General features: G+C 34.5%; 1 protein-coding gene and 1 long non-coding RNA gene across 11 annotated transcripts; one reads left to right on the forward strand and one right to left on the reverse strand.

Moving 5' to 3' along the window:
- Nucleotides 1–728: 728 nt before the first annotated feature.
- Nucleotides 729–7256, reverse strand: LOC140016373 (uncharacterized). Of its 10 annotated transcripts, XR_011822760.1 has the most exons (13): nt 7021–7256; nt 6844–6947; nt 6412–6716; nt 5671–6223; nt 5486–5577; nt 4940–5012; nt 4311–4356; nt 4054–4196; nt 3817–3902; nt 3440–3562; nt 1641–1751; nt 1456–1551; nt 729–1258 (listed from the first exon to the last, which is right to left on the reverse strand). It is a non-coding gene; the product is annotated as an uncharacterized lncRNA (long non-coding RNA). The 10 variants fall into 10 exon arrangements; XR_011822765.1 differs by lacking the exon at nt 4940–5012; XR_011822761.1 differs by lacking the exon at nt 3817–3902 and having other exon boundaries at nt 7021–7255.
- Nucleotides 7257–11009: 3753 nt separating this feature from the next.
- Nucleotides 11010–17215, forward strand: LOC113715399 (mediator of RNA polymerase II transcription subunit 27). Its single transcript, XM_027239581.2, has 7 exons — nt 11010–11381; nt 12224–12389; nt 14232–14661; nt 16223–16282; nt 16408–16476; nt 16590–16633; nt 16711–17215. Exons 1-7 carry the CDS (start codon nt 11087–11089, stop codon nt 16886–16888), a joined length of 1242 nt encoding a protein of 413 aa, XP_027095382.1. The 5' UTR covers nt 11010–11086; the 3' UTR covers nt 16889–17215.
- Nucleotides 17216–18243: the final 1028 nt, after the last annotated feature.

Consider the following 18243-nt stretch of genomic DNA (forward strand, 5'->3'; position numbering starts at 1 on the left):
TTGCCAAACGAGCCTTAGTACAAGAAACCTCTAAAATATTCAACACAACTACGAATGATCTGTGGTTTTTCGATCCTACTAGGAGGCATAAAACGCGCGTCGCGCGTTGGGATAAATATAAAATATGCCCCTTTAAGCATGTGGATTCATGGAATAAAAAAGTTTGTTGTTTAATAATTTGTGTACACAGCTAAGCATAAATATACATGAATAAGTAGACGGCAAAATCATTTCACAAAAATGGTACGAATATTTATTTAGATTTATAGAAAGGTACTGCTAGGATTTAAAGTTAATACTTTTTTAGTTAATATTTATTACTCGTTTAGCATGAGAATAAAGTTCAATAATTTTCATGAAGTGCAGAAGCATAGGATGTGATGATTTGAATATATCGTACGTCATAAGAGAGCAAAAGTACTATCGAGATATAAAAACTACTTTTGTTGGAACTTGGGAAATTCTTCTTTTATCTCACTCCATTTCTTGTTTAACATGAAAATCAAGTTTACTATTTTTCATGAAGTGTAGAAACATAGAGTGTGACCACAAGTATATATTATGCTTTGCAGGACAAAAAGGGAAATACAAAGCTAAATTTGAAGGCATTTTCATTATATATAGCAATATTGATCCAATTGTGATTATAGTAGCTTGAAAAAAAAAAGTGATTGAATTCTCATATTAGTTGACTATGAGTTAACCGAATTGAACAATGAATCAAAACATCAATTAAATCAATTATGGTTCATACACTTCCTGAGAATCACAATATCACAACATCTTTAAGTTACAATTTTTGGCCTATCTCTTCTACTTGAAGTTGCTGTGAGTTAGCCTGGAACTCTGTCATTTGTACATGATTGCATGAGGACTGTACTTTTGAAAAAAAAAAAAGTCATAAGAAGGAGGGTCCTATTTTACATCTGACTGCTTCAGAAGCCCAGTCAACTTTGACTACTTCTGCAACAATGTGGAGTGTAAGGATGAGCTACACAAGACAAACTCTTTTTTAATGGTTGTATTTCCAAAAAGAAAACACGCGGACACCAGAATTTGATTATCATCAATGAATGATGTAGGACCTGCTGCCTTTCCTCCAATACTACCAGCAGTAGAAAATCATTGAAACTCCAAGCTCTACATACATCTAAAATGATATCCCTGCTAACTTATCAACTCTCGCGCAGAAACGAAGGCCAGAACCAATTTGCTCTGAGGTGGGACATACCCAGCAAAAGATATGTGGTCCTAAAGCCTGCAAGTCAAGTAAATCACGTATAAATGCCTAGAAAGCTAAGACCATATCTCGGAGAGCATGTAGTACTATGATATCTACAGTATTAGTTAGTAAACTTCTATGCACAAAGAGCCTAATTTGATCAGCCAAATGAAATGCCTACTCTAGACTCTCTTATTTGCTACTAAGAACAAGAGAAGAGAGAAACAACTTACTGATATCATATTCTCATAAGCACCAAGATCATATGGATGTGAATACAGATAACCTCCTTTTTCAGCAAGCCACATAGCTCTCACACCTTCATGGTACTGTACGGTAAAAAAGGTAGGAAGTGGTCATCAGACTTGATTAGATGCCAGATAGATGAAAAAAAATTACTATCACCACCAATGCAAACCTCTATTGTGGTCTTGTTTTGCAAAATAAGATAAACATGCCAAAACACAAAGATGGTCAGCACAAGAGTCAATGGCACCAGCAGGAGCCCTGAAGTGACCTGAAGGCTAAACTGTTCAAGTTGAATGCAAGGATATGCAAAATTATAACTTGTTGAAATATATATATAGTAAGAAGTTTATACACAAGATGCGCGCTAGCAACTAAACAGTACATGCCCAATTAAACATAAATTATAAAAGCACTCGTCAATGTTTCTATGTCTGTACATCTTTATCTATAGTATATACATATTTGTTCTTCATGCAAGTCACTGTAGCAAAGCATTGTGAATTTGATACAAACATTATAAACCAAAAGTATAATGAAATAGTATGTTTTGAGAATAAAAACCTAATCCCTGAAGCAACTTTTGTCACGAGCATATAGTTTTCTTAAATCAGGATCAAACAAAAGGATTTGCCATTTGAAAATATATTTATCCCGGCCATCATCCAAATATTATACTTGTTTGTGCTATTCTTTTCTAAAACCATCTATATTTTCTTTTCCAATTGAAAAAACCATGACACTGGCATGTCTGCATAGCTGCAAAGCAACCCCAACCAAAGTCTCTAAATTCTCCAAAGCAACCACAACCGGAGACTCCATAGTTTGGATGGCTAGCCATATCAAAAGCTCTCCTATCAGTGAGCAAGCGACAGAAATCTCTTGTACATGGTCAAAAATTAGCACAGAACTTAGCATAAATTCAATAATAATCAATAAGAAGACAAATATGCAACAATAATGCTGTCTTCGAATCTTTCAATACCATTATCCGGAGCACTTTATCACTAATTGCAAGCAAATGTTCAAAGCACTGATAGCGAAGAATGCCACTAACCCATTAGACCTCTTAGATACAAAATTCATGACCTTAATTTACTGGAATTTAGAGTCAAAAGTGAAACTTAAGCAAAGGCAATAAGTTGTCAACTCTATCAACTTGATCTTGGTGGTGCCATGGTCAATTAAAAGATGTTCTCAATAGTCCTGCATTTTTGACTTGATGCATTTACCAATACTGCCTAATAGTACTTTTATCTGCATTTTTCAAAACTCAACATTATCAGTACGTAGAACCTTATATCTCTATAACCAAACCACTAAAATGCAGATCCACTGTCCCCAACCTGCCACATAGATTGATGAGACCAACATCCTAATGCTCAAAATCTAAACAAAAATGATACTAAGGGTGCCTATTTATGCCACATGACTGCAGTATACAGGTTAAATTTTCTTTACTTTCTAGTTAAAAGATATGCAAAAAATTGAACTCGTGCAGAAGTAAAAGTACATTATCTAAATTCACAAAAGTTTTGTATCTTTTCAGTAACAAAAAACATCAAGAACAATTGTTCTGAATCAGTACATGAAAAAACTTTTGAAATTAACAATAGATGTTTAATACCTTAGCAAATGGGACATAATTAGCATAGCCACATGCATAAATCAAATCAAATATCAAGCCTCATAATGAATATAGATTCTGCTGTCTAAAATCCTAATGTAACATTGTTCAACTCTAGATTAAACTCCAAAATGTAAGATAACAGAGCTAATTTGCAAAACTTTCATCCTCTGTAGATTCGTCAGTCCCACAAGCTAGAATACATCATTCAATTCTGATATCAACTGTACCGGTTAAAAAGAGAAAAATGACAAGACCAATATGTTGCAGCCAACAACCTCAAACACTTTTTAAGTTCTTAATTGCGATTTTCATGAAAATATAAGGTAGAGCAAAACTACCACCTAAGTAAAGCGATTAATCTTCTCATGAATGTGAGCAATCTCCATCAGCACTTGTTCAAAGCCAACAATGGTGTTGCCCTCGCCCTTGGTATGCGCAACTTCCCTTCGACAAACCAACCACAACTTCAAAATATAGAGAAACAGAACCAAAAATATTAGAAATTATGCTTCACAATTTATAAAAAACCATTAGTTCAAACAAACAAAAGGAAAAATATCAGCCAAAGGAGAACAATGCTTAAAACATTTGAATAGTTATTGCAGGAAGAGAAACAAAGAAAGATCTCCCCTATAAGACTTACAGTCACTACATTATTTTCAAATGTATTTTAGAAAAGCCAAGCTACTAAAATCTCAGGAAAAAGAAGCAAACAAACCACACAGAAGTAAGAGCATCTCTCCCAAATTTTCTCATCTCCAAACTGGTGAAATAAAGAAAACAAGCATGCTAGCCGAGGAAGATCTATAACAAAAATAAACAGAAGGAAGGTTAAATAATGTTCAAGGTATTCTAGATAAAGTAGAAGCATGGAATAGATGACTACATGCATGCATAACCATATTCATTTTAAAGTTTAGGATTTTTTATGCTGTAAAAAAGAATATAAAGGTACATGATGGCAAAGCCATTCGTGGAGAAACTAATATTGCCTCTAGGCTGTCTGAACTTAAGTGTGGTGCTTGAATCTGCTTGGAGCCATCGAATAAGTGTTTGTAGGGCAAAACGGTGATTTACAACTCTACAATCGCTTCATATCTACAACAGAAAGAAAGGCAATACAAGTACTAAAAATAAAACAAGAATCTAGCTGGATAAGGAAGAATTGGAATAGATTGTTCAAACAGAGAAGAAATACAGAAAGAGACAAACCTAAATCTAGGTGATTCTTTCTCATGAAATGCATTCCCAAGTATCACTGCCACCAACCAAAAATCCAAACATTAGAACTCAGAAAATCAACCCAAATTGTTACAACAAAGACTCTTAGAAAAACCTTCAAACCCAGTTAAGCATTCAACCTGCAAACACATTAGTTTCTTAATTAAAAAATTACACACGATTACAGGAAGACAGAAAAGTATTTCACAGGATTCAGGATTATCCCTTAAACTTACTTCAAAAGTTTCATCTTATCAATATTCATTAACAAATATATAGCTTTCAAATCATATCTTTTATACCGATTACCCTAACACTTGCCTTAAGAGTTAAGAATTTACAAAAAAGGAAAGAGGTTCCACCATAGTTTCACAAAGGCCTCATTAGAATCTATACCGACTTTTCCAAATAGATCACTTTCATATTTTTCTAACAAAAAAAAAAGGTGAAATAACACATTACCAGCTTCCAGTATTATAGACAAATTCATAATTACAAAAAATATCCTCAAGATAATTTGGCAATTTAAACTTTATAAATACAAAATAAATTGAACACGTAAAACCAATGATTTGGGAAAAAAGGGGAAAAAAGGAACTGTTGCTCGATGGTGGCATTACTTGAAATAATCTATCTTTCTTTCTGGGATCACTGTTGCTGCTAATATAGCTATTAGGATTGTTATAGTCAAACCTGCAATAGTAAAGTTTAAGCACTCAATTTATAACAATACCAATAATAAATAAAGGGAAATAAATGAAGATGATCAGATGGTCCATACAAATTTATAAAAATAAGTAGATCCTAGTTCAAATTAAGGAAAAAAACCTTAGGAAATAAAAGGGAAAAAAGAATGGCTTTTTATTTTCTTTCCTTTCAAGAAAATTCAGGGGGAAAACCCCATATGAAATGAAATAATTAGGAAAAATAAAGAAAATCACATATGTTTCACTATACTACTTTAGCTTCTATTGATGTTCTAAGATAACGACGATCTAAATATCAAACACCAAAACGGATACGAGGGAGTATGGTACTCTGATCCTTGTAGGGTTTGAAGCTTTTTCATTCAGATCATCTCAAAGAGGGCAAAAGAAAAAGGACAGATTGGTTAGAAATTAGAAAAAAATAGAAAAGAAAGTAAATAGACAAATTTAAGGAGTTACCGATGTTGGCTAGCCTGTGGTGGGTGTGCAGCTCTAAAAATGCATAGTATTTGAAACTCCATGTTTGAACAGAAATATAATAGCTGATCGATCTATATAGTCAAACACAGATTTGTCAATTATGCATGCAACTTTGTTGGAATCCTTGCGCACTACAAGCACAGATACAGAAATTGAGTGACTACCTTGATGTTTCACCTAGCTACCCTATTGTTTATGAGATTCGAGCATATTGATAATGGCAATAATGAAGGGATCATCGATGTTTTTGGCATTGAGTTGGATTTCTGTGATGCTGCCAACTCAGAGAAAGAGGTCATCGAGCTGCTAGACATGCTCGATTGGAAGTGAAGGGCTGGGTAGTTGCTTTCTAGTCTGAACACCTTGCTGCTGAAGATCAAATCTGACCTGGTTGGTGTTGGTTCTTTCGAATCCAAAGTTTGTATATATGTTCCTGTCAATGGTCAATAAGTATCCTGGAAAGCTTTTGATATTGATCTCTATCTCTTGTTTGTAACATGCCGAACTCTTCCCTTGGCCTCCTCATTCCATTTCTACACATTTCCTCCACCAATCTAAGGTGCTCGCCCTATACCTGTCTCTCTCTCTCTCTCTTTCAAGTATCTGACTTGTATTCATCGAATGAAGAGTGGTTGCGCTCAGAGATTATTGTTGCTTCGGGTTAATTGCTTGCCGGAGCAGACCACTATAGAAATTGAAGAAAACTCTGAGACCCACCTGCAATAGGAGGAAAGAAAGAAGAGATGAGGGCAAGATAGAAAAGAAAGGAAAACAAATGCAGGAGAGAGGAAAAAATAAAAGAGCATAAAGAAGAAGAGATCAAATGTTTTAGAGAGGAGGAGTTCTGAGGCGGCAGAGTTCTGAGGAGAAAAGGAAAAGAAAAGAAGTGAACCCTAGCAACTCACCAAGTATTGAGATTATCACGATCGGAAGAGAACAACCAAAACACAAAACACCGTCGTGGCACTTGTCCAGGAAACACGCACAATCCATGTGAGAGGACGACCAAGACGAAGCCGAACCAGAGAGCCTTTCGGCTCATAAACCCAAGCAACACAAAAAAAAAAGGAGAAAACACAGAGTCAATGAAGAAACGAGCTACGAAAAAAGGAGTACCAGGAAAAAATGTAGAAAAACAGAGCAGCTGGGCGAAAAAGTTTCAACGCCGGGGGACGAATCTCTCAGAAGCAAAACAACAATTTCCTTTACCCTACAACAGCGCTCAAGTAATTAGAAAAAAATAAGACTAAATATTAGCTTGGTAAAGGCCGGGGGAATAGGTAATCAGATCCAACCACTAATAGAGCTAATGCTGAACAAAGGAAAAGGAAGAAGACCTGGGAGAGAAAGCAGCAAGGCGAATAATGCTGGGAGAGTAAAAGGCTGAAGAGAATAATGCTGAGAGAATAAGCTCGAACCCATTAATGCTCCGGCTGAAAAGCTAAAAAAAAGGCTGAAGAGTAAAAGCAAAAGTAGTACAGTTATTAAATGAGGACGAAGGCTAGCTAGATTACTGTAATTGGAGCGACCAAGGGCAGACAGGACGAAGGCTAGCTGGATTAGTGTAATGGGAGACACCATAGGTAGACAGCCTTTCTGATATACGACAGTGGCGAACGTCATGGAAGAAGACAACGAAGCTAAACCGTGAAAAGAAAATGAGTGAAAGAGGCGAACAACACAAAACGATGTCGTTAGGAACCACGCACAAAGCACGTGAGAGGACGACGAAAACCTCCATGTCATCACAGTCCTTCGGCTCTTTATCTACTTATGTTGAAAAGGGAGTAAATGAGATATCCCGCGTCAGAAACTAAAAATGGAAATGCGATGACTATAAGCTTTGGCCCATTGATAAATTTGGGTAATCATTTGAATCGATGGTTTTAAGCTGAAAGCCAATCCAGTGGACTTTAGGGCATTTTAAGCCCTTGGGGCAATTAGACAATTGATGATTTTTTTTTTCCATAGACTATTGATGATTGAATTAACCAGATTTCATGCGAAGCGGTAATTAACCACAATTTGCCCTTCCGAGCATTGTTGCAATTGCACTTTACCACTTGAAATTTAAAAAAAAAAAAAAAATATATATATATATATATATTTTAACCATGTCTAGAAAAAAAATTGAATGTAATGACAAATATTTTCCTTTCACTGTTACCATCATATCTTTATTGCTTTTATTGCTCTTTTATTACTAAAAGACATATATCTTGTTTGGATTACTTTTTTTTCGCAAAAAATATATATATATTTTAATTATTTTTATTTCATATATATTAAATCGTAACAATACCTTTTTGGGAAAAAAAATTTTAAAAATGTATGCACTAATGATTCAAACTAAGAATCCTTAGTCTTTTCATCCATTGAGAAAGTACCAAATGAAAGATTTGTCATAGCTAATCCTCCAATTCCCTTACCTAACATGACTGAAGGATGAATGGGACTCGTCTGGGTAAAATTCTCAGCAAAGATGTACAAAATCATCCATTAGGAACATCAATCAACCCTTGTCTTAGAATGGATTACCAGTAAAGATGCTAGGCCTCAATTTTATCTTCATAAAAATTAATTTTTAATTTAATTATCTAGTCACATTTTGCCAACATAACTGCTCATAACTATCCCAAATATTGTAACTGCCAAATTACTATAACCTTATAAATCAAAATTCTTTAATAGATTTATATAAATTGTATTTATGTGAGAAAACAAAATTCATATAATATTAATTCATTTTAATTATTTTTAAATTGCACACACATTGGTGTGCCCTTTAGCACTAGTTTGCACTGTCATTCAATTTAAAGACTATTAAGTTCCGTGTGTGTGTGTGTGTGACTATTAATTAAATAGGTATAATTTTTTTAAAGATAATCAAGTAAAAAGGTACCACTTTTTAACTTTTATTAGCTTGATACTATTAGCATAATAGATACTTTAGAAATTATGAGTGTGTTTGGATGGAAGATTATTTGAAATGTTATTTACAATAATTATTATAGTATTTTTGTAATATAACGTATATAAAATAAAAAGATGTATTGAAAATTATATTTGTGATGCGAATAAATAATTTTTGGTCAAATAATGACTATCCCTCCTTGGTTGCTTTCTCTCTCTTCTTTCGTTTCTAATTCTCTTCTTCTTCTCTCCTTATTCTCATTTCTTAAAATCCTACAAATTTATCCAGCTCCAGTCAGTGTTTTGAAAATCGAACCGGACCGGTCGGTTGGACCGCAAACCGGCCATGACTCCGGTCCGATTTTATGCTATAGTTGACCAGGTTAGAAAATCGGTTAAATCGTGGAAACCGCCGGACCAGCGGTTTCCGGTTTTCAAGATTTTCCTCTTTTTTTTTTTTTTTTTTTTTTTTTAGGTTTTGCAAAATGCAGCTATCAAGATTCGAACTCAAGACCTTTGTAATAAAAGACCAATGTAGTAACCATTGCACCATCACATCTTATTAGTTTTGTTTTGATAACTTATTTATATAAAACAAAAACTCATATTTCTTTTTTTTATTTTTTTTTACAAAATCTAATCATCTCATGGCTCTTTCTTTTTAATCTTCAACACACACACACACACACACTCTCCTCTTTTTTTTGTCACTCTCTTTTTAATCAAACCACTTTATTTTTAATTTATTGATGTTTTCTTCCATCTTTTAATTTTATTTTTGTCCATTAAATTGAAAAAGGTTAAAAAAGAATTATTTTTCTTTAACCCAAATTATTTAATGCCACAACCACTCACTTTTATCTTATTTTTTATTTCTTATCAAGTTTGCATTTCTATTTTCGATTCTCTTGACTTCTTTCAAACTCCAAAAGTCCTTTTTTAAATTGCAATCTCTAAATCCCAAAACGTAAATTAAAATTTTAGTTCACAAAATCTAAATTCTCATAGACATGAATTTTGTATAATTTTAAAATATTATGATATTTTTGGGTTAGATCTAAGATTTTTTTGGTAGATATAATTGAAATTGAAATGAAATTTATTTGTTTTAACTTATAATTTAAAATTTTTATTTTTAAAAAATCAAGTTATTCAAAAATAGTAAACTTTTCATCATATAATGTATTAAATTGGTCCATTATATGTCTTATTTTGTGCATAAATATTTATATAAATTATTTTTTTTAAATTCATTGAACCGAGGTTGAACCGGTCCGACCGATTGAATCTCGACCCTTTCACGTCACCGGTTCAATTAACGATCCGGTTTTTAAAACATTGGCTCCAGTAGGCCTGTTTCTTCACCGCGTAGAGTGATTTTACGGAGTCGGAAACCTGAGAAGGGATGACCTCCCGGGTCTCTCTGTCCTCAAGGTCTAGCTGTGTGGTTTTTCTTGAAGTTATATTGGGAGAGGAGTAAGTCACCGATCAAATATGTTAAGCCGTTTAATCTTCGGGGTATCTCATAGTGAGGACAATTAAATCGCTGGTTATTTTTGTGTCTTTGTCAATCGAAAACATTTTTCATGAGATAAACCCTTATAAATTAATCTTCTATATATGATAATGTATATACTTACACCGTTGGATATATGACATATCAAATTTTGCATATATGTCATGTATTTCACCATAATAGTTTATATACTGTCAGTGTATATAAGATTTACTCTTAATTTATGAATTAATCTTCTATATGCTGACATTGTATATACTTTCACCATTACACACATCACACATAATCTGAATTTGAATTTAAAAATCAAAATTTATATATGCGTCATGCATCGAATCGTGACAATATATACAATGTTAATGTATATAAAATGTACTCTTTAATTTATGAGTGAGTTGGACATTAGTCAAGAATTTTTGCTTGTTTGATTAGGTTGTCTTCGTTTATACTCATTAATGCGAGAATCAATCAAAATAGAGAAAGACAAAACCCCTAACTTACGCTGCCGGGAGAGGGGATTAGAATGTAAGGCGAAGGGACAGTTTTAAGGTTTTTGGCCCAATAATTAATTTGGTAAACAATAAAAAAACCGCGTAATAAATCTAATATATAGAAAAGCACATCATGATTTTAAAATATACAACACGACACCTCATTTATTGAACTAAATTGTAAAGGTAATGAAATCCATTAAATTTAATGGAAATGAATGAAATGACAAAAATGCTCTGATATAGTTAAACAAAAGACAACTCAATAAAATTATTTATTTTATTCTCTAGAGAAAGGGAAATTGAGTGTTAAGGGGCAGAATAGATATATTTGTTAAAAATTAGGTATAAATTTGTTTTAGGTTTCAATAAGTCATTTTCGTTAAATTTAATGGATTTCGTTATCTTTATAATTTAGTTCAAAGTATGGAATGTCATGTTATACGTTTTGAAATCACCGAAATTTTTTATATATTAGATTTATCACGTGACTTTTTTATTTTTTACCCTAATTAATTTCTTAGCAATTTAACCTTTCACTAAAATTATACTGTACTTATTTATTTTCGCCTTCCTCTTTTCGTCTGAACCCAACCCAACTAAAAATTTCCACTCCTTTCAAAACCCCTAGATCAGAACACAACTCATAATTAAGACTAAATGCAACAGCAGCAGCCATCTCCGGCACCACCACAGACGGCGGCAATTTCCGCCGGAGCACCGTCTAGTGACCAACAGACTGCTGAGGCGCCACCGAAACAGGTCGCGCTAGCCATGGACCGGCTAGCTCAAGCTGGCCGCCTCATTGCTGACATCAGAATCGGCGCCGATCGCCTCCTCGAAGCCCTATTCGTCGCTGCCTCCGAGCCGCATCAGCAATCCTCCAAACCCTTGCAGCTAATCGTTAAAGAAGAAGCTTCCATGCGCCAATACCTCCAAGACCTCCGCACCATCGGTATATATATATATTCTGCACATCTCTGCGTGTGCTTGTTAAGTTTAGTGTGCAAATTCTTTTAAAAATAATTTTTGTTAATTTTTATGGATTTATGCGCTTTGAATTATAGAAAATGTTATGATATTCTGAAGATTTGAATGCTAGTGTTGGTTTTTGCGTTTTCTTTGAAATGATTATGATAAAGACTAGGATTTTGAGGATTGAAGTGTATTTTAAGTTCACATTATAGATAAAGTTTGAAGTTTGTACTTGTCCGAAAAGGTTTGAAGATTGTGTGCTTGTGCTTGTCTATTTTAGATTTATTGAGGGTGCTTGGTTTGTTTATGTTCGAAATATGGTACATTGTTACGTAGTGAATGCAAGGGGAGGGCGGAGACAGGGGCAAGCTATTTACATGCTTTTGAACTTTTATTGCCAGGAAACAGTTTATTAAGAGAAGCAGCAGGGTCATATTTGGTGAGATAAAAGAAAGACAACGGTCTTGATTATTCACAGTATGTATGTCGATGTTTGTCATGTTGATTATAGAGGAGATCGACGAAGCGTCATTTGGCTAGAGATGGATAAAAATACCACCAACAAGAATAGAAAGGAGAGTGCTGTCCATTTATGTGTGGAAGGAAAAGTGAAAAAGGACTGATTAGGTTCCTTAAAAATGAAAGAGGATAGGAAGATGATGGGAAAGCCCCTGAATTATGTACATGGAAGAGGAATTAAATAATGTAAATGGAACAGATTCATAAATGAGGTTGCTAGTTGTTGTAAGTGTTATCTATGTCACCCTTTTTTCATTCTTAGCTGTTGCTGTCAGGTGCTAATAAACATTTTCCTTTTTCCAGGTAAGCAGTTAGAGGATTCTGGGGTTCTCAATGAATCTCTTCGCTCCAGAAGTAATTCATGGGGTCTTCATATGCCCCTGGTTTGTCCAGATGGTGCTGTTGTTGCATATGCATGGAAACGTCAACTTGCTGGTCAGGCTGGTGCATCTGCTGTAGACAGAACTCGGTAAATATTATTTCATTAACATGGCCCAATCAATTTGTATTTTGTTTATTAATGTCTTATTGGTATTCTTTGTGGATGCAATATATTGCTAGAGGTTAAGAGCCTCTAGCTAGATTTGATCTCATCTAGTCCTGTCTTTCCTTTTTTTCGAAAGTCAACCTCTTTGTCAGATTGTAAAATATTGCAGTGTGCTGACCTTCATAAAAGGATGAATTTGCATAGTTTCTGCTAAATGGAACTCCTGAACGGTGAATAGAGAGGTTACAAGTCTGAGAATTCTAAATATTCAGCTTTTGAGTTGCATACTGTTATCTCCTCAGGAAAAGGACAAGCAGATATAAAAAATGACTTAAATGTAGCTTTATAGGTTATGTGTAGTTAACCTCTGTAATCCTTTGCTGCACATGCAGACTGATGTGTTTGCTGGGTTTAAGAACGCAGCTTCATTACATAGCCCATGCCAGTTTGGGGCTTCTCTTTATGTGCTTTAGAGCCTTAATTTGCTGGTTATACCGTTTTGTTCTTTTGTATTAGCAGGTGTTTGTGTTGTTAAGTCAAATTATACGAGTTTCTTTGATGATCTGACACGTTAGTAATTGGTTCTGGGTTCTTAGTGCTACCTATGTTACATGGACTCACCATTCACCCCAGGCGCACCCGTGTTGGATATGACATGGGTATGGGTATGGAATCTGTACCTGATGTGCTAAAATTTTTTTGGATATGTTGACTATTGTGAGATGTGATGTTGATGGCAGAGAAGAGATGGATAAGAAGTCACATGAGATGGTAAGAGAGTGGAAGAGGAAGAAGGGTGGCTTTGCGGAGGAGAAACAAAGAAGGAGAAAGCTGCTAGAGATTTGAATAGAAAAATACTCACGACACCTGCTGTATTTTCGCTTGATACATACGAGCTGTTGATTCTCTTTCATTGGTGGATATGGGATTGTAGCAACGATTGCATCTAAGAGTAAGAGTGGCTTTGTTTTTTGGAGAAGAAGTGCTGTGTTTTGATTCGTTTTAAATGCTCAGTAAATGAGGTGACGGCACTGCTGAATGAGGGATGAGGAATATAGGGTTTGAAAATGATATTTATTTTGCAACTAAATCCCTGTATTTTGACTTTAATTATCATTTTCATCAAGTAACTTAATCTCTTTACAATTTTGCACTTTTTAATATAATTTCAGCCCCTCATACTTGAAAAATTTACCTTTCTAACCAAGCTTATGGTTCTTTTCAACCTAATTGCACATTTAATTGAAATTTTTTATTAAAATACTCTTTATACGTCATTGTGCATAAATTTTAGAATGATTTATTTCTAAAAATCTTATCCATCTATGACACTTGTACCCAAAATTGGACACATATCTCCGGATCCTACAATTTTCAAATATGCGAATCTGACACTTCGACAGGCACCCATAGCTGACCCCCCCCCCCCTGAGTCCATGTAACATAGATTGCTACTTCTGAATTCTCCAATCCCCAGTTTTTCTGAGAAATTCTTAGTGTAAGTCGAGGAAATAAGAGGACTGAAATTGAGCACATTACAATTCACTGGCTGCTGGCCTGTAGCAGCTGTATGGCATTCAAGTCATGGGTTGCGGGTTTATTCATAAGGTTGATAATGACTTGGTGATATAACAGTTAATAGTAGCATTAAATGGTGTGCTGGCATGTAAATATGTATCCTACGTAGTGGCTCTGTTAGCATATAACCAACCTTAGCTCAATTTAATCTTTGATTTTCTCTTCAATGGTGTATCTTTTGCCTTCTTTGTTAGCTGTCGAATGCTATTCTCTCTCTTCTGAATTATAGGTTTGGAATGTCTGCAGGTTGGCTCTCAAGGCTTTCACTGATCAGAAAAGAAGATTTTTTCCTCACCTTGATGATGCTGCTAGTGTGGAATCTGCTAAAAAGAAACATTGTGCTCCTGTAGTGTTAGAAGAGCTAAGTGAACTGAGAACACTATCAGATATTCTTACCCTTGTAGAAAAAGAGGTCCCAAATGTCAAAACTTCTACATACCAGCGTTTGGAATGGTTGAAAAGAGCTTCCTTGCTTCCTTCTTCTGAAAGTTCAATCGAGTCTTCAAAGGATCATGGATTTCATAGTAAATTTAGACAGGGATCAGTAAGCAATGTCACTGCTGATAAGGTTTCTGTAATTGAATTGCTGTTTCCGTCTATTTTTAGAGCTATAATATCATTGCATCCATCCGGTTCCACTGTTCCTGATGCTGTGGCTTTCTTCTCACCAGATGAGGTGATCTTAGTGTTCAGATGCACAAATGTCTTGAATTCGTCATTGCTGTGGTATTCTAGTTTGATTCATGTGTTTAATGTTCCATGCATAAGTCATTGTTGCCATGAAGTGGTTGAATGCTATGGATGGTTCATGAGCAAATTGAATATTTACCTGTAGAGAACCTATGTTAATGAATTCTTAGGTATATTCTGCTGTTGAGATTAACATTTGATATCTGTGAAGTTAGGTGTGATTGTTTAAATTAGAACAAAAGCAGCACACACACTATAAAAAAAAAGAGAAAAAAAAAATCTAGCAATGCAGTCTGAATGACAAGTTGGTAGGATGCATGATGATAAGTTACAATTGTGTTCGGGTTTACAATTTCTTTTGCTTATGAGTTAATGTGTTCCTTTTGTAGAAAAAAGAACTGGTAAAGTTCATTTCAAACAACTTAAAGTTTTATTAGCATCTTTTGTATCCAACAAGGAATTTATTTGGTACGCACATGGTAGATGAGATGGCAAATGTTGTGAACTAGGAAAGGACTTTTTATCCTACCATTGGCAAACGGGGTGATATGCAAATGTGATGTTTCTAAAGGACACACTCACACTTCCTGTTTTGGTTATGGCATCCATTTGTTCTTTTCATGAACTCGTTTCTAAAATCTGCATTAATATTGGCTAAAAGAATATGCAATTGATTAGGTGTATGGCATTTGCAACATGGTGTAATTTTGTCATTGTGTTTTTCCCAGTATATACATTTTAATGTTCATAAACTGTCCAGGGTTTTAGCATTTGTGACTGCAGCCTACTCGATCTGGAGATGTTTTCGCAATGAATGCTGTATATGGTTTAATACATGCAGGCCTACTCGATCTGGAGATGTTTTTGCAAAGAAGACTTTGCGTAGAAAAACAGAATCCTTTGGTGAAAATGGGAATGGATAAAATTTGAAAGAAATGCTGTTTTAATAATTAACAGAATTGTGTACAAGGAACACAATTTTGCAATATTTGAATTTCGACCATTCTTTCTAACTACAGGTCTGCATGTTAGCACTGTGCTGGACTCAACTCTCACTTGGCATTGGCACTTTTAAACTTTAAACTGATTTGATTTAGTGTACTAATCAAGCTCAAAAATAGTCATTATGAGCTTGACTAAACTTACTCCCTTGTGTTGTCTCGACTCCATAATTTGATGGATTACTTAGCAAGATAGGTTCCAGCTAACTCCTATCTGAAACAGTATTGCAAAATGTCGTATAATAGATTTTGTTAAGAAGAAGCTTAGTAGGCCTGCAAAATCTTTGTTCTAAAATCATGTTCCTTGTTATGCTGCTTTAAAATAGATAAAAGGTGTTGTTAGTTCTCTGTCTCTCCCCCCCTCCCCCCATTAGTTTTGAGTTTGCAAAACATCCTCCTTTTTTTTTTCCATTTATCTTTCTTTTTGGTTAGTTGTAAAACTTGTGGAATATTTTGTATCTTGTTTCTTCTGCTTATTTAAACACTGTTTTTTAATTTTAGAGTAATGATAACTTTTGACGGATTACTATTTTTTTGCTTGTAAAGGGTGGCAGCTACATGCATGCTAGGGGGTTTTCAGCTTATAATGTATTTCGGCATATTACGGTATGGCTTTGGCTACCATTTGCATGTGGCCATACATTCTTATTGGCACAGTTTTGCTGGTGTTGTTGATGGAATTTGACATTGATTTATCATTGATGGAATGCACTAATATTTCCCTGTAACAGGAACATGCTTCCTTGGCTTTGCAATATTTTGTTGGTATTAATGCTGAAACAGCCTTATATACTCTTTTGGTAATTATAATTTTTCTAAAGATTTGATAATTGGTAACATACAATTTTATTTTTGCCTTGCTGTGACGAAACCATAAGTCAAAATTTTGATATATTTTGTTATGTTCTTGAAGCATTGGGTCTGCAGCTATCGGACTATCCTTACAAAAGTTTGCAGGTGAAGTTTCTCTTACTGTTTTGGTCGTTATGCTGCTATTCCCTCTAGATATTAAATCCTGAATGGGTTCTGTGCAGCAAGTGCGGCCGACTGCTAACTATGGACCAACAATCAGGGTTATTATTGCCCCCGGTTATTCGGCCCTACCGAAATTTTTCTGCTGGTAAAGTTTCATCCAAGAGTTCCTCAAGTGAGGATCAAAGTGCCAATCCCATAGAAGCTTTTCATGTTGCCTGCTATTCAGAAGCAGCATAAGCTAGTTTATACATTTGAACCACTGTTAATCATAGGCTTGTCTCTAGTGCATGTACACAGAATGAAGTAACAGGTGCTTGTGAATCTTGTTTCGGTTAGCTCATAGCTGTCAGATAGGTTTATCGTCTAGAGAAACTAGGAAAAGCTCATTAAATGTAGTAATCTAGGTTTTAGTTTAGTTTCACTCGGGTACGTGCTGAAAATAGAGGTCTTTCTTTTATAATTGAAATGGTCTCTCATGGTGTTACATTTTTGAGCTAACATTTTATTATTTGCCATAGGCAATGAACTTTTTTAATTTGCATTGAAGATGATCTTCTTGAGGTACCTACTAGATGTCTTTACATTTCATCTTGCTATCTTATCTTACAAGTTAAATGTCTATGTTTCAGTTTATCATGAATATGGTTGCAGTTCCACTCCATCTTTGTTAAAAAAAACTGAACAAAAAATTATGTGTAATTTATATCCTGAACATGATGGACCAATTATCAATCTAATCTATGTAATTTACTTCATTTTATAAGTTCTCAGTCTGCTGTAAAATGTAACAAGCTGTAAGAGTCAATTACATGGTGTGCAATTTTATCTTTTAAACTGGCTTCTTCTATCCTTATCCTAATTGCAAGGGTCTTTCCAGCTTTATAAAGTCATGGTGACTTGCCACTGTAATTCAACTAACTTTTTTTTTTCAAGTAATTCAACTAACCTAGACATGCATTGTTCACATTACTCCGTTTGTTTGGACCTGTTCTAAAAAACATGTTTTTGAAAAACTTAAAACATGATTTCTAACTATCTTTTTATATAGACACATTTGTCAAGAAAGATGCCGTAAAAAAAAAAAAAAAAAAACCATCCAAACATTAAAATCCTTGCAAAGAAAGGTGTAGCATCATTACAGACATAAACATATTTTAAAATCACTAACAAATTTCAATGGCAAATTGAAGTTTGGTGTAGCAAGACTAGTAACTCCTACTTCCCCACCAATCTTCCAGAAAAAAAGAAAAAAGAAAAAAGAAAAAAGGCAGTCCAACTCTTCCAGCAAAGGTTCTTTTTCTCGCCTCTCTCAATTTATTCACATTCTTTCCCTAATATTAAAGTGTATCCACCGTTGAGTTCTAGACACTCATTCGAAAACTTTCCTAGGATTTTGTATTCTATCCTTAATTTTAGCTAAAAAGGATAACAGTGCAGGGAAAAGAAAAACAGATTAATTTGTTTGCTACAGATTATCCCAGAGTAAAAATTTGGTCTTTTTCAAAGATAACTACGATGGTCTTTGAAAGGGTGCATGATGATGTATTTATGCTGCAACCGTGTAATATAATTTGTTATATATAACAGCACCC

Source organism: Coffea arabica, chromosome 11c, assembly GCF_036785885.1.
Source record: "Coffea arabica cultivar ET-39 chromosome 11c, Coffea Arabica ET-39 HiFi, whole genome shotgun sequence".
Taxonomy (NCBI): domain Eukaryota; kingdom Viridiplantae; phylum Streptophyta; class Magnoliopsida; order Gentianales; family Rubiaceae; genus Coffea; species Coffea arabica.